Source organism: Sus scrofa, chromosome 9 (assembly GCF_054392235.1).
Source record: "Sus scrofa isolate SSC_HxYL_T2T_F1_AM1 chromosome 9, Sscrofa_HxYL_maternal_Yorkshire_Landrace_v2.0, whole genome shotgun sequence".
NCBI classification, from domain to species: Eukaryota; Metazoa; Chordata; class Mammalia; order Artiodactyla; family Suidae; genus Sus; species Sus scrofa.
This window is the reverse complement of record NC_139391.1, coordinates 71695662-71710688: the sequence shown is the minus strand read 5'-3', so window position 1 is coordinate 71710688 and position 15027 is coordinate 71695662. Positions and strand designations below refer to the sequence as shown.

General features: G+C 47.2%; 1 protein-coding gene across 38 annotated transcripts in view; it reads right to left on the bottom strand.

The window, feature by feature from the left end:
• SRGAP2 (SLIT-ROBO Rho GTPase activating protein 2) overlaps positions 1 to 15027 on the bottom strand; it is a 279310-nt gene that overhangs the window by 73353 nt on the left and 190930 nt on the right. For all 38 annotated transcript variants that reach the window (XR_014815658.1, XR_014815666.1, XR_014815655.1 and 35 more), the window contains exons 6-7: positions 8006 to 8221; positions 6999 to 7127 (exon numbers count right to left, since the gene is read on the bottom strand). Coding sequence is in view for 23 of the 38 variants with exons in the window: in XM_084976859.1 (XP_084832985.1) it covers positions 6999 to 7127; positions 8006 to 8221 (345 nt within the window). In the remaining 15 variants the exon portion in view is untranslated. The remainder of the gene's footprint in view (positions 1 to 6998; positions 7128 to 8005; positions 8222 to 15027) is intronic.

The following is a 15027-nucleotide window of genomic DNA, read 5'->3' as shown; positions in this document are numbered from 1 at the left end:
AGAACCTGAGAAGAAATATCAGAGAAGAACCCATGGATAGAGAAAGACTCGCTGCCTGATTGCCACTTCATTTGGTAAGCAGCCAAGCAGCCACCAAATTAACCCTTCCCCCAGTCTTTCCCCGGCTTCATGATCACATTGGGAGCAGCCACCGCTGGGGACGAGTAAGCACGTGATGCACCTCCTCCTCCCAGCATCTAACAAGATGTTCCGAGACGGCGTGCCTGCCATGGGGCTGGGCTCTGGCTTCAGTGCCAGTGGGCTGTGGCAGGTGCCCGGCTGTGCGGAAGAAGAGCAGTTACGACTTCACTGGAGGCGGAGGATGATGGAAAGGCATTACATTCAGTTGGGAGGGAAGAGCAAATGAAAGCTAGACAAAAGCCGCTGATTGGGAGGCTGCACGTGCAGCGGCCCTTCCTCCTCTGGGAGATGCTGCTGGTCTCACCAAGCTGCCCTTGAACCTGTAAACCGTCCTGACTAGCTATGTGTAGACTCTGATGATGAACTCCACGCCTGTAGGTCTGATGAACAGAAGTCACGCTGCCTACAGGGATGAGCAAGTGTGTGGGCGGGGTCTGGGGGGCGGGGCTCAGTGCAGAAGAGAATTAGAGGATTGCAGCCTTCCTAACCTCTACATATTCCTCTCCATTCTCACGATCTCTACCCTACCCTAATTGGTACTTTTTGTTTTGTTTTGCTTTTTGCTTTTTAGGGCTGCACTTGTGGCATATGGAGGTTCCCAGGCTAGGGGTCACATCAGAGCGACAGCTGCTGGCCTAGGCCACAGCCACAGCAACGCAGGATCCGAGCCACGTCTGCGACCTACACCACAGCTCACGGTAACGCTGGATCCCTAAAACCCACTGAGCGAGGCCAGGGATCGAACCTGCAACCTCACGGTTCCTAGTCGGATTTGTTTTCGCTGTGCCACCATGGGAACTCCCCCTCTTCTCCCCCCCATTTGTACTTTTATCATCTTACAAGTGCTGTCTGCTTCACTGTCCTAAAATATGGCTTTTGTTATACCTACTCCCCTGCTGAAGTACCTATAATAGCTCTCATTTTTTTTCTAAAGTATCATTCGCTTTCCTCAGTTGGGAAATTTAAAAATGCCTCTGTTTACTAAGAGGGCTTATATAGGCCAGTGTGCTAAGTGCTTTTTGTGCATTCTACATTTTAATCTGCATAGTAACTCCAGCGAGGCCAGTATTATTTTAAAATTCCCGACTACAAAGCTGAGGCTCAGTGAAATTAAACAATGTCAACAGCCAGAACAAAGTCTCATCTGTCTTCCATCTGAGCATCTAACATCATCTCCCTCTATTCTCTTCTTCAGACTCTGTTCTAATCCAATGACATACTCTTTGTTTAGGGCCAAATATTAGAAAACCATGGGCCTCAAATCAGCTGTGTAACAGTGAGCAAGCTCCTTAACCTCTCTGGGCTGCATTTGGGGATAAGGCCAGTCCTATAGGTTGCTGTGAGGCTGATATATATTTACATATACATGGCACGATGCAGCCACTTAAACACCAATCACCAATATCTCCAAATCCATTGACTTTCAGCTCCCAGCATTCTCTCTTCCTAAAATGTTTCCCCCTGTTGGAATTGGACCCCATCTTCAAAATCCAAATCAAGTTCCCAGCCTCTGGGTAGCCAGCCAGCCCTGCAACCCTGGCATATACTGACCTTGGCATCCACTCAGAACGATGCTCATCCACAGCTCTCACCTCACACAGAACACCCTCCCTCATTCTGTGACTCACTATTTCATGTCGCTGTAACCAGAAGGCAAGCTCCGATGTGGGCTTGGCCAGTATCCTATTCCTTCTTCGCCTCCCTCACCGGTAGGTAGGCCTGGCTCATAGCAGGCATTTAATGAACATCAGTTGATTGATGGCTGCCAGGAGAACAGATTCTAGCCTCTCGGGAAATAATCCACTTAGGATGGATGCTGATCTAAGTCAAGTGGACACATGTGGCCCCCGAGGCTTTTTGTTTTGCTCACTCTGGCTGGCCTGCAGAAGGCTCGGGGCTCTCTCAGGCCAGCCCCCTGTCTCTATGATATAACTGCTCTGTAGCTATTCAGTGCTTGCATGTAGGGGTCTGACTCACAGTGTGCCCTCTGGCTCCTCCATGCCTCCAACCAACCAGGGAGATTTGGATGAGGTCTTCCCGGGTCTTGGCTGGTCACACAGCTGAAAGGGCAACAGCCGGAAACTGAGGCTTCAGCAAAGAGGCAATTTCTCGCAAGGTTAGGTAAACAAGATTTGAATATTTCATTTGCGTTCCCAGTAGAGTCCCGGTGAGGAGAGGCAACACATTATTTTGCTCACCATGGGGACAAGGCCTGCTTTCCATGACTTCTGATGAATTCTGTGGCCATGCCGGGCTCCCCTGGCCATTTCTGGGTTATATAAATGTTTGATGAGACCTCTCTCAGGGGAAATCAAATTTTTATAAGGATTTAATGATAGCCCATCCAGATGTGTGGTGACTTGAGCTGACAGCTCGTTAACCCTTTACCAGCCGAGAGCCTCACCCAAAGACTCCAGAGAAGGCCTAGAAAAGAAACATGATGTTTCATATCACACATCACCCACTGCAAGTTTGCATAGAAGTGAGAAATAACTGCCCTGAATAAAATGTTCTATTGAGAAAGCTGAGTTCCCTCCTGTCCGACTTGGGTGCATGTGGCGACATAGATTCTCTGCCCGTGTACACCTCACTCACACCCTCCTGTTACTCACTCTTCCATCCGCTCCTGCAGAGGAGCCACATTCCAAGGAGCCTAGGGTTCTCAGACTGTCTCAAGTCGCTTCAGGATGTCTTTTTGGCCTGAAGTCAAGGTTTTCCTGGTGTGTGTCAGATGCCTCACGTGGATTCCTATCGTCTGAATTTAAATCTTACACTATATAATCCAAATAAATTAGAAAGGCTTGGAGTTCCCGTCGTGGCGCAGTGGTTAATGAATCGGACTAGGAACCATGAGGTTGCGGGTTCAGTCCCTGCCCTTGCTCAGTGGGTTAACGATCCGGCATTGCTGTGAGCTGCGGTGTAGCTCGCAGACGCGGCTCGGATCCCACGTTGCTGTGGCTCTGGTGTAGGCTGGTGGCTACAGCTCCGATTCGACCCCTAGCCTGGGAACCTCCATATGCCGCAGGAGCGGCCCAAAGAAGTAGCAAAAAGACAAAAAAGACAAAAAAAAAAAAAAAAAAAAAGGCTAGTCCTTGTGTCAACTGCATCAATTTTGGCATTGATAAAAAAGTCAATTCTTTCAATTACCCTTGGTGCCATAGCCCACTGAGCTTCAACACCGCCAGGAAGGAGGCAGATGGGTGTCCATAACACAGATGGAAATGGAATGGAATAAGATTCATCCTATATCCCCCCCCCCTTTTTTTGGCCATGCCCATGGCATGGGAAAGTTCCCAGGCCAGGGATCAAACTCACCCCATAGCTACAACTGGAGCCATAGCAGTGACAACGCAAGACCCTTAACCCACTGAGCCACCAGGGAACTCCTCGTCTCACATCTTAAAGCAAGTTCTGGATACTGTCCAGATCAGAATGCCAAGGTACTCAGGCTCCCCACTCACTCCTGCTCTAACTGTTAGCATCCTTTTGGCCATTTTTCTGGCAACAGATCAGCAAGAAAAAGGAAGAAACCATTGATCCATGTAATAACATGGATGAAGCTCAAAAACATCATGCTGGGCAAATAAAGCCAGCTACCAAAAAGTATATATGACATAAGAATCCCATCTTTGTGAAGTTCTACAACTGACAGAAGTAATTCATGGTAAAGGAAGTCAGAACAGTGGTGGCTTTTGGGTGGGGAATTGACTGAGAGGAGAAAAGAGGAACTTTCTGAAATGATGGAAATAATTCTACATCTTCACAGAGATGGCGGTTTCAAGGGGGTAGGATTCATCACAACTCTCAATCTCACACTTAAGTGCAAATTAGATCTCAATTAAAACAGTACTGCAGGGGTCCCCTTCGTGGTGCAGTGGAAATGAATCTGACTAGGAACCATGAGGTTGCAGGCTCGATCCCTGGCCTCGCTCAGGGGGTTAAGGATCTGGCGTTGCTGTGAACTGTGGTGTAGGTCACAGATTCGGCTCGGATCTGCGGTAGGTAGGCTGGTGGCAATAGTTCCAATGGGACCCCTAGCCTGGGAACCTCCATATGCCGCAGGTGTGGCCCAAAAAAGACAAAAGACAAAAAATATATATAAAAGAAAATAAAGTAAAATAAAATAAAATGTGACCTTTTCCATAAAAATATTAAAAAACCCCTAAAAAACAACCCCCCCCAAAAAAACATTATTGCAAGGTATAAAAAAGAAAAACAATCTGGGCTTAGGATATCATATTTTTCTTCTTCTTCTTCCTTCTATTCCTTTCTTCCTTTGATGAATATGCTATGTGCTCAGCTATGTATTAAGTTATGTATTAAGTGTGCTTATGCGCTGTATATGCATGTATTTAGCTAAACAGCAGACTTGGCTCCTGCCCTCACGGAGCTTATAGGACTAAAAAGACCTGTTCTTAGTGCAGTGGCTTTCAAACTTTTTTTGATCTCCAACTCACAGTAAGAAATACGCTGTCATACACACATACACACCTATTTTATCCTAGTCTAGTTATTTTCTTTCCTATTTTATCCTAGTCTAGTTTATTGCTTTAAAAAATTAAGTCAAACCCATAACTGTGATTTTATGACTCCGCTAATGGATCATGACCTACGGTTTGAAAACCACTGTTCTAAGGCCAGCGTTCTAGGCACTGGTGCTGCAGTTAGCCAGTTACCCAGAAATTATCTGTCTGGATGTCTACGAATGTCTCTAGAGAAAGAGCTGTCTTTTCTCCTTTTGTATCCAACAGACTGAACACACAGCCGCATCCCAAATAAATACTTATCATTTGTAGAGCAGAATCATGTTACAAACATTTTTTTTTTAAAGAGTAATTAATCTCACCCCAGGAAAAACAAACAAACAAACAAACAAACAAACTAAAACCAGAGCAACTCTTCTATCCATGTGGCCTGGAACGCTACCAGCTTGGACTTGCTCACAGTGACCTTGACCCATGCTCGGGCGGAGTGCAGACCTCTTTTTCACAGCACCTCACCCAGCATCCTATGAAGACAGGCTCTCAACATACTTTTTTTTTTTTTCTTTTAATGATGAGAATAAATCACCTGCTTCTTGGACTGTTTTAAGACACCTATGCACGTCTGACAGAGGATCTGTGGATGGAGGGTCTATGACTGATGTAGCAGTGGCCCCTCACTTCCCTCGAGGTCAGGGTTTTGGTCAAAGGGGAGGGAAAACTGCCCTGAGGGCAAATGAAAGAGACAAGGACAAACCAGTAGCAGAGGTGGGGTGGATGCCTAGCCTGATTTTTTTTTAATGCATGTGAGAGAAATTGCCGAAATTGAGCATAAGAAAGAAGTGATTCTCTTCCTCATTTTGAGAACAGGATTCTCTCCCGACAGTGAGGAGCTGTTCCCCTGAGCAGGAGAAAGGATCCCGTCTAGGGCTCTGACCTCCGTTGAAGGACAGTGTTCAGATTGGCATCAAGAAGCAGAGAGAACAAAGCGGTGCCTGAACAGGGATCAGGGCTCCCACTTATTCAGTGAGATGATGACACCAGGGCATGACGAGGCTGAAACCTCTGAATCCAAAAGCCCTGGCTGAAGGGAGACAGCAATCTGTATTTTAGAAACTTTCCCCCAGCAGCTCTGATGGGAGGCCAGATTTAAGTATCAGTGATGTAGCGCCCGGGGGCGGGGGGTGTGTGGGGGGAGGTAAATGGTTCCAAACCAGTTCAATGACAAGCCCCAGAGCACCCAGCTGGTTATGCAATGGTCAATCTTAGACCAGAACCACACGTGATATTGTGACGTGTGGCAGGTTCGCTCATGGAGAAACCAAGGGAGAGGGGCAAGTGTAAGAGGTCTGGCCTGAGCCTTGCAAAACCCTGCTGCTGCTTGCCGACAGCAGGAGGCAAAGATCAGGCTTCAGGCTGGCCAGGATCTGCCTGATGCCCTGGAGACTGGGAGGCTGATGCCAAATCGGCCGGCCCCAAGCCCGTGACTTGGATGACAGGAGGGAGAGGTGAGGAAGGACCCGCTTATGCAGCTGCAGTCAGGGCTGGCTCAGAACTGGGCCAGACTGGGGTTTGCAGGTGAGCACGATTGCAAGACTGAACTACAAGGTGTGGGGAGAAGCAGCAGAAGAAATAAGGCCAAGGCTGACCCATCAGACCAAAGACAAACCCTTATCCCTCGCGCCTGCCCCCATGCAAAATACATGTGCTTAGCATCTTGCTTCTCTCCAGATGTCAGGGGCATCTGGATATCTTCCTGACCAAGACCCTAATTTGCAGTTTAACTTGAAGCAAGAACTCTCTAGACCCCCCACCTAGATTCCTTATCTACAAACTGGAGACAGTAATTCTGATCCACAAGGGTGACATGACACTCCAACAAGATAACATGGAGAAACAGTAAGTGCTTTATAACACTTTATATAAACATAGGGTAGGACATTCTACCCCTTTGGCTCCTGTCACTCACTTCTGTGTGCAGGTAGCTGATCACGGGAAATATTTCCTGGGGGATGGAACTGCACCGAGGTCATAAGCCTGGGTGTGTTTACCAATCAGAGCCAGGGACAAATTTCACCTCTCTCACTGGTTAGCTGACTCTGGATAAGTCATCTCAACTCTCTGAATTTGAATCGGTAACAACGGAGGTCATAATGCCTCCCTCCCAGGATTCTGGTGAGGACGGAATGAAAACAAGTCCGAAGTGCTTCACCTGTTACCTGGTACCTGGCAGGCGCCGGAGGCACCATGGCCTCCATCTCCATGACTGTTCTTAAAAGGCTCCAAGATGCCTGAGCAACAGAACTGGGGGCCTCCTGCCCAGATCTCTCAAACCAGGAAAGAGGCACCCCTGCGCCCCTTGCTTTAAGCACTTACATCAATAAGGTCAGACAGGTCGTGGATGTAGTACTTGAAGACAGATGCATTGGTTGCTTCTAAAGCCAGTAAGTACTCATTCCGGGCTTTAATGGCCTTCAGCTTATTCTCCGTGTACTTGGCTTGGCGCTGAAAAGAGAACACAAGTTCAATTTTACTTTTTCTTTTTTTTTCCAAAGGGGAGATTGTTCTCTCAAAGATGAACGTACAGTACATTCGAGAACCACAATTGTGCTGCGACTCCCCATGCGCGTCTGCCTTAAATTGGGTTCTAATTCTGTTTAATGAGATTCAAGGGCGCAATGTAGATCAATCCAGGCAAGGTTAATGAGGCTCCCTACTTTCGATGCGTGTCCCACTTTGGGTCTGTCTGCAGATTCCATCCTCCATCCTTGCACCACCGGCCTGAAGGAGGTGTTGCTACATGTCCCTCTGAACACCCGAGGTCTGAAGCCAAACTCTAGGTCTACAGTTTCCTTCCTGGGCTTGGGAAGGGCAACTACTCTTTCTTTTCTTTCTTTCTTTTTTTTTTTTTTGTCTTTTTGCCTTTTCTAGGGCCGCTTCCATGGCATATGGAGGTTCCCAGGCTAGGGGTCGAATCGGAGCTGTAGCCGCCAGCCTACGCCAGAGCCACAGCAACTCGGGATCCGAGCTGCATCTGCAACCTACACCTCAGCTCACGGCAATGCCGGATCCTCAATCCACTGAGCGAGGCCAGGAATCGAACCCGCAACCTCATGGTTCCTAGTCAGATTCGTTAACCACTGTGCCACGAAGGGAACTCTGCGACTTACTCTTCTTGCTTCGCTGCTAGAGGTGAAAAACTTGGAGGCCAAGTTCTTCCAATACCTAGGACTTCGTCCAGAGCCGAGAACAAAAGTCATTGGGCCCTAAAGGAACACACACCTCCCTGTTCTGCTCTCCACAGTGCCTGCTGGGAAGTTCCTATCAGTTCCGACTTCCAGAGGGTTCCTCCCCAGCCCCTACGATTGCCAGAGCACACACACCTTTTCCTTCATCTTCTCGATCTTTTTCACCGAGCTCCTCCGGACGTGCTTCTCCTCAATGCGGACGTTGGAGGTGGAGTCAGGGGAGCGTGGGGTCTGCCGGTCCTCCTGCTTTACGGATTTTCCGATTTGCTTCTCCTCCTGCTTCTCCGCTTCCTTTAGCTTGCTTTGAGCACTGATGCTGTCGGCATTGTACATGTGATATGTCTTCATGACCTGCAAGACACCCCCCGCCCCCACCCCACAGGTCAAGCCAAGGGGGTCAATTCTCTGCTTTACAGACCACCAGACACAGCTGGACCTCCCCTCCTTGAAGCGACATCCCCACCCCCTTCAGGGCAAAATTCAAAATGCGTGTTTGGTTCAGCACACCGTCTATTACTAAAGACCATTCCAAAACACAGGAAAGCAGTATTGGAACTGAGCCCACACGTCGCTATTCAAATGATTCCATGTCTTCCAGCACGTATCATGTACTTCTATATCTGAACATTGGTAAGCATTTCTCTTACATATTAGCCAAGTAGCTTCCACCAGTTAGTCATCTTACAACACAAGATGGGCAACACTACCACGCAGAGCCTGAGAGCAAAGCCTTCCTGGGCTGGCTAGGACCCTGAAGAGGGCAGCACAGCCCACAGAGCAGCCTAGACTTTGGGGACTTTGAGATATAAAATGGGGAAGAGGAACTGCTCTAAAACCCGCCCAGCATCCTGGGGATCTGTCTGGTCTGTTTTTATCAGATCAACTACGCTCTTCACAGCAGCTGGAACAGCAGCAGCAAGAACAGCAACAGCTACTACCATTTACTGAGCACTTAGTATATTCCTGCCGTGTGGCAAGCGCCCCACAAGCACATCCTCATTTCATCCTTGTGGCAATCCTGTGATTTAGACAACAACCCTACGAAGACTGGAAACCTGCAGAAAAGTTCAGGAAAGAGCCTGAGAAGGAATCAAGCCCACATCAGGTAGAACTGGAGTTGCCAGAGGAAGGAAGTAGTATCAAAGAAGAGGATACAGTTTTTCAATTTTCCATCAAAGCAACCGTCTGGGAGTCTCGTCCCTTTTCTGAATAAGGGGGTTGGGAAGCCTGGAACTTGTGTTCGCTTCCTCCCAAACACACTATTTCCAGCCCCCAGGTGCCTGATCCTTCCCGCTGGCACTCTCCGTTTCCACGGGGAGGCGGGTGGGGGGGGTCCCTCTACTTCTATGTGGAAATTGAAAATGCTTGATAACAAACCAAGAAAGCTGAAGTTCAAGAGTGCAGACATGCTGGAGTTCCCGTTGTGGCTCAGTGGTAATGAACCCCATTAATATCCGTGAGAACATGGGTTCGTTCCCTGGCCTCACTCAAGTGGGTCAGGGATCTGGAGTTGCTGTGAGCTGTGGTGTAGGGTGCAGACATGGCTTGGATCCCGTGCTGCTGTGGCTGTGGCGGAAGTCAGCAGCTGCAGCTCAGTTTCGACCCCTCGCCTGGGAACTTCCATATGCCAGGGGTGTGGCCCTAAAAAGCAAAAAAAAAGAGTGCTGATATTTTGAGGCCATGAGAGGCAGAACTAGAGAATGTCGAAGTTGTGGGGGCGGGCTGTGGGGGAGCACTGAACAGCTGAGGAGAGCCAGGGAATTATTATGCTAATACAATATTAATAAAAATCTCTACCACTTAGTATGCACTGTGTGTCAGGAGTCTTTTGTACGTCACCTCATGTAATCGTCACAACAAGTCTAGGAAGGACCGTTATTTCTGCTTTTAAAGATGAGGAAACTGAGGCTCAAAGAGATTACCTAACACACCCAAGGTCACACAGCTAGGAAATGAATCAAAATTAGGACTCAAACTCAAGTTCGTTAGACCAGGAAGTCCACATTCTTAGCCACTAGGCACCAGTGTCTCTCCTCTGCATAGGACCAAGGCTGGATTCCTTGGGAGGAAAGGCTAAATTTAGTCAAGAGAGGCTTAAAAAGGGAATCTGGTTTCATTTGCGGATTGAGTTAAAGCCACAGTGTCAAAAGGAGGCTAATTTGGCCCCCAGGGGACCCATGTCTGGAGACATTTTTAATTGTCACATCATCTGGCCACAAATGTCCATGGTGCTGAGGCTGGGAAATCCTCGGTTAGAGGGATTCTGTGGGTATGCTCATCCATTCGCTGGAGATGCAGAAAGGAGAAGACTGAGACACGGACAGAATCAATGTACTTGAGAGTTTAAATAACCTCTCATTTTAGAGGCAGAATGTTTTAAATCAGCTTCACCTTATTCTGAACCTGACATCGTTTCCCATAAGTATAAGATCTCCTCTGTATGTTCTCTATACAAGAGAAGCAATCTTTAACAACTGACACCGTTACAAACCTTCCTAAGTAATTCAAACTGTCTTCCAGGTTTCCAGGTTGGCGAAGAAGCAAGAAAGAGGCACCTATTATCCTCGCTGAAGAAGGGTAGGCAGGAGGCTCCTTTTTCTCCTTTCATGTGAATGTGACCAAGGGATTCGACAGTTTGAGTGAACAACTATAAACATGAATTGATTTTAAGAAAGTGATTTTCTATTTCATGAAGATGCATAATCAATAAGGAGGACATGCTATGAATGAACATGAGAGACAAAAAAAGGGCTCAAAGGCATAGATAGTGTCCACAAGACAACAAATGAAGGCATTAAAAATCACCAATTTATATTGCTCCTTTCCCGTAATGAATTTAAAGAACTCTCTTTAGAAGAATGAAACACTATCTCGTCTAAGAAGCTATAAATGCCTCAGGAATTTATATTTAAAGGAAATACATTTATATTTAAAGGAAGACACTTCTTCTTTTGGGTTCTCCTTTCTTCTCCAGAGTTAAGAAATATGTCACGTATACAGTGGTAGTCGTACAATCAATGTGGTTGCCAAATGATTTAATGGCACTAAATCTCTCCTCTGTGCAAATACAGGATAAGTATATCTAGTATCCTCCAACTCAAGGGGAAAACTGAGGTATTCTGAGGCCGAAGCTCAAATAATTGATGTCAAAACAATTGGATAAATAGAGAATCAACACAGGCATTGGAGAAACATATACTGAGGCAAATACAAACTAGGGGGAAAAACTCAGAAGTCTAAATTCTCAATTCTACAATGGAAATTCACTCTACTTTGAAAAACTAAATATTGAATTCATGCCTTTAGCTCGGTTCCCTTCACAAGCCATATTGAAATAGTAGAAGTGTTTTAATGATTATTTTTTAGGTATAAGCTGAGAAACAATTGAAAGAACGAAAGCAGAAGATGAAAAGGGGAAAGGCAAGTAGTAACTGACCTATTGAATCCTAAACCAAAAGTAGGGAGACTCAAGAAGCAACTAGACCTAAATCACAGAAGCCCTCAGAGGTATCAGTGGCAGTGGGATGAAGGCAGAGCTAAAAACAAAAGAAAATGCTGAGCACCTAAGAACAGTTAGACACCTAGATCCCATCCCCTCCCCAAGACAAGAGGTTTATTTTTTGGGGGGAGGGTCTGTAGACTGGGGACGCTAGGCTTAGCTGAGGATAAGGATAAGGGTACTGAACTTAAAACAGGCAGATCAACTGACAATTCTGTACTGAATACTGAGATGGCCAGGTCCCTTCCCAACTTGGCCCCCAGACATAGGCAGGAGGAGATCAGAAGAGCTTTATCTGGGGAATCTGCTCACCTGATATCAAACACCTATAAATACTGACATCAGGCCTCCCCAAGGACACAGTCCAGTCATATCACTCTCCGGTAAAACACACGCAGTTGACACAGAAATTTCCAAGCAGCTTTTCATTTTAAAGTGTCTCACTTTAAAATATAAGCAGGCAGTTAAAGTTTACCAGACATTTAAGGGAACTATCTAACATGAAAGACCAAGACCAAAACAATTGAGAGGAAACAAAGTAGACAGAGAGAAGAAAACTTCAAAAATAATCCAGGAAGTTCCCGTCATGGCGCAGTGGTTAACGAATCTACTAGGAACCATGAGGTTGCGGGTTCGATCCCTGCCCTTGCTCAGTGGGTTAATGATCCGGCGTTGCCGTGAGCTGTGGTGTAGGTCACAGACGCGGCTCGGATCTTGTGTTGCTGTGGCTCTGGCATAGGCTGGTGGCTACAGCTCCGATTGGACCCCTAGCCTGGGAACCTCCATATGCCGTGGGAGCGGCCCAAGAAATGGCAAAAAGACAAAAAAACAAAACAAAACAAAACCCAAAAATAATCCATCACTAAAATCCTTAGAGAGACCCATGAGAAAGGAAAGACATCGCCTCACGAAACAAGAGTAAGATGCAACAAAAAAGGAACATTTTAGAGCACAATAAAAGAACTCTCGGCAATTAAGAATCAATGCAAACATCTTTCCAAGGAGCCTGCCCTCATGGCCCTCTTCTGTGTAGACACGTAAAAGGGTCATCATCTCATATTTTCCTTACTGCTTTCCTTTTCTGTCTCATCTATGAAAATGAAATGCATTTAGTTTTTGAGTTTGGGGACATCTTACATGTTTTTGTATCCCTAGTGCTGAGAGCTGGGGACAAGCAGGCAGGCAGAGTTGGGGGACTATTAACTGACATTGTTTCGAGGGAGCAGGTGCTAAATTCCAATCTGAAGTGGCTCTATAAGCAGACAGCTGCTGTGCCAAATCAAGGGGACACAAGGGGACGGAAGCCTAAAACCACTAGGACCACAATAGCTCCAGGGTTCCAACACCTCTTCCTTCTTTCTCGATTCTAGGTTCTTGATGTAGTTCCCTGGCTCTTCCTCTTCCAATCCATGTGGCTTCAGGGCCCCCTGCCCTTCACTGCTGCTGTGGGAGCTTGCTGGGCTTTTCCAGATACAGCCTCTGAACATAACTGAGGCAGAGAATTCCGGAGCTCTTCGGGGAGCGGCCTGCTCCGACTTCAAAGGCATTCCTGATGCATCAGTCAGAAAATGAAAACCACTTATGCCGTTGCTTACAAACTGGCCAGCCCAATGTGGGGTACAAGCACGTGGAAGAGAATGCTCACTGGGATTGCTCTCTGAAGAGCAGCTGTGGCAGGGGGCCCCTGGCACGGAGTGCCATGTCAGAAAAATCAAAGGCCCTTCAGGCAGAAAAAAGGAAGGTACAGAGGGGGCAGCTGGCCATTTATGGTGAGAGAGTCCAGGCCTCTTGCTCAAAGGCATCTTTATTTGGGTCCTGCCCCTTGCATCCTCAAGGGTCAAAGGTACCTAAAGTATCGACCCATAGGTAATCAGTCTTCCCAAAAGAGGTATTTGTGGCACAAAGAGCAGATACCAAGTAAGAGCACTGAATACGGTAGCTTCCTTACATTCTTTGTTTCCTTTATCTCAAGCCCACGAATAACTTTTGTTGCTTAAAGAGGCCCTTATTATTGCTTATAGAGATCAAAGAAAACCCCTTATAAGAAGTCCTCCGCTGTTCTCTTCTTAACTCCTCTAACGGGAAGAGAGACAGACAGACAGACACACACACACACAAACACAGAGGATCTATATACAGCACCTATCTCCCCAAAGCCAGTATACAATAGTTCCAAGTTCCTATTTGATGAAACCGCTGTTGCAGGTAGTGTGACCTATCATCCTGGCTTACCCCGGACTTTCTTAGGTTCAGCACTGAAAGTCTCACATCCCAGGAAAGCTTTCAGTCCTAGGGAAGGCAGGATCCTTAGTCATCCTAATGCCATGGTGTCTTACTCGGGCCAGCCCTACACTTAGCCCGCCCTCCAGGAGAAGCAATTCATACTTCTAGCCTCTGAACTTTCTAATGGTCTATGGAGACTGTAAACTCATTTGAGCCTTAGCGACAGTCTGATATTTCATGAAGCATGACTCCTCCAAACTCCCCAACCCCCAGGACACAGAGACACCAGCACATGAAGTGCTGTGTACACCTGGGTCATAGAAGTCAGGTGCATTTCCCAGGAATTTTTTTTTTCTTTGTCTATTCTAGGGCTGCACCTGCGGCATATGGAGGTTCCCAGGCTAGGGGTCCAATCGGAGCTGGACCCCGCAGCCATAGCAACTCAGGATCCAAGCCACGTCTGCGACCTATACCACAGCTCACGGCAATGCCAGATCCCTAACCCACTGAGCAATGCCAGGGATCGAACCGCAACATCATGGTTCCTAGTCAGATTTGTTAACCACTGAGCCACAATGGGAACTCCCATTTCCTAGGATCTTAGAGCTGGTGGGGACCGGGTAGAATTTGGGTTGCCTAACTCAGGAGACTAGTCATTATACCAGGGTTTTTCAGTCTTGGTACTATGGACATTTAGGGCCAGACAATTCTTTGTTGTGGGGGCTGTCCCGTGCACCACCATATCTGTTGCATCCTGACCTCCTGCACTCCCGACTTCCGTTGTTGTGACAACCACAAATGTCTTCACACGTTTCCAAGTAGCCCCTTGCATGAAAAATTCACTTTGCTTGATGGGAGTTCCCGTCGTGGCGCAGTGGTTAACGAATCCGACTAGGAACCATGAGGTTGTGGGTTCGGTCCCTGCCCTTGCGCAGTGGGTTAACGATCCGGCGTTGCCGTGAGCTGTGGTGTAGGTTGCAGACACGGCTCGGATCCCACGTTGCTGTGCCTTTGGCGTAGGCCGGTGGCTACAGCTCCGATTCAACCCCTAGCCTGGGAACCTCCATATGCTGCGGGAGCGGCCCAAGAAATAGCAACAACAACAACAACAACAACAAAAAAGACAAAAAGACAAAAAAAAAAAAAAATTCACTTTGCTTGAGAATCGCTGCACATACTCTTCTGCCTTCTATGGAACTTTCCAGCATTCTCCACTCCTATTCTCTTCCCTCTGTCTACTAGAGGAAAATGCCAAATTTTTGTTTTGGCCTTGGGTAGATTATGAGAGTGTGTGCCAATTCACCTAACGGAAGAGGACACCATGCTTAGCCAGTTCTCAGCTTGCCCAGCGATGGGAAGGCTTCCATGCTCTGCCTTGACTGTGGCCTCACAGTGACCAGTGAAGTCCCGGCCAATGTCAGACTGCCTCAAGACT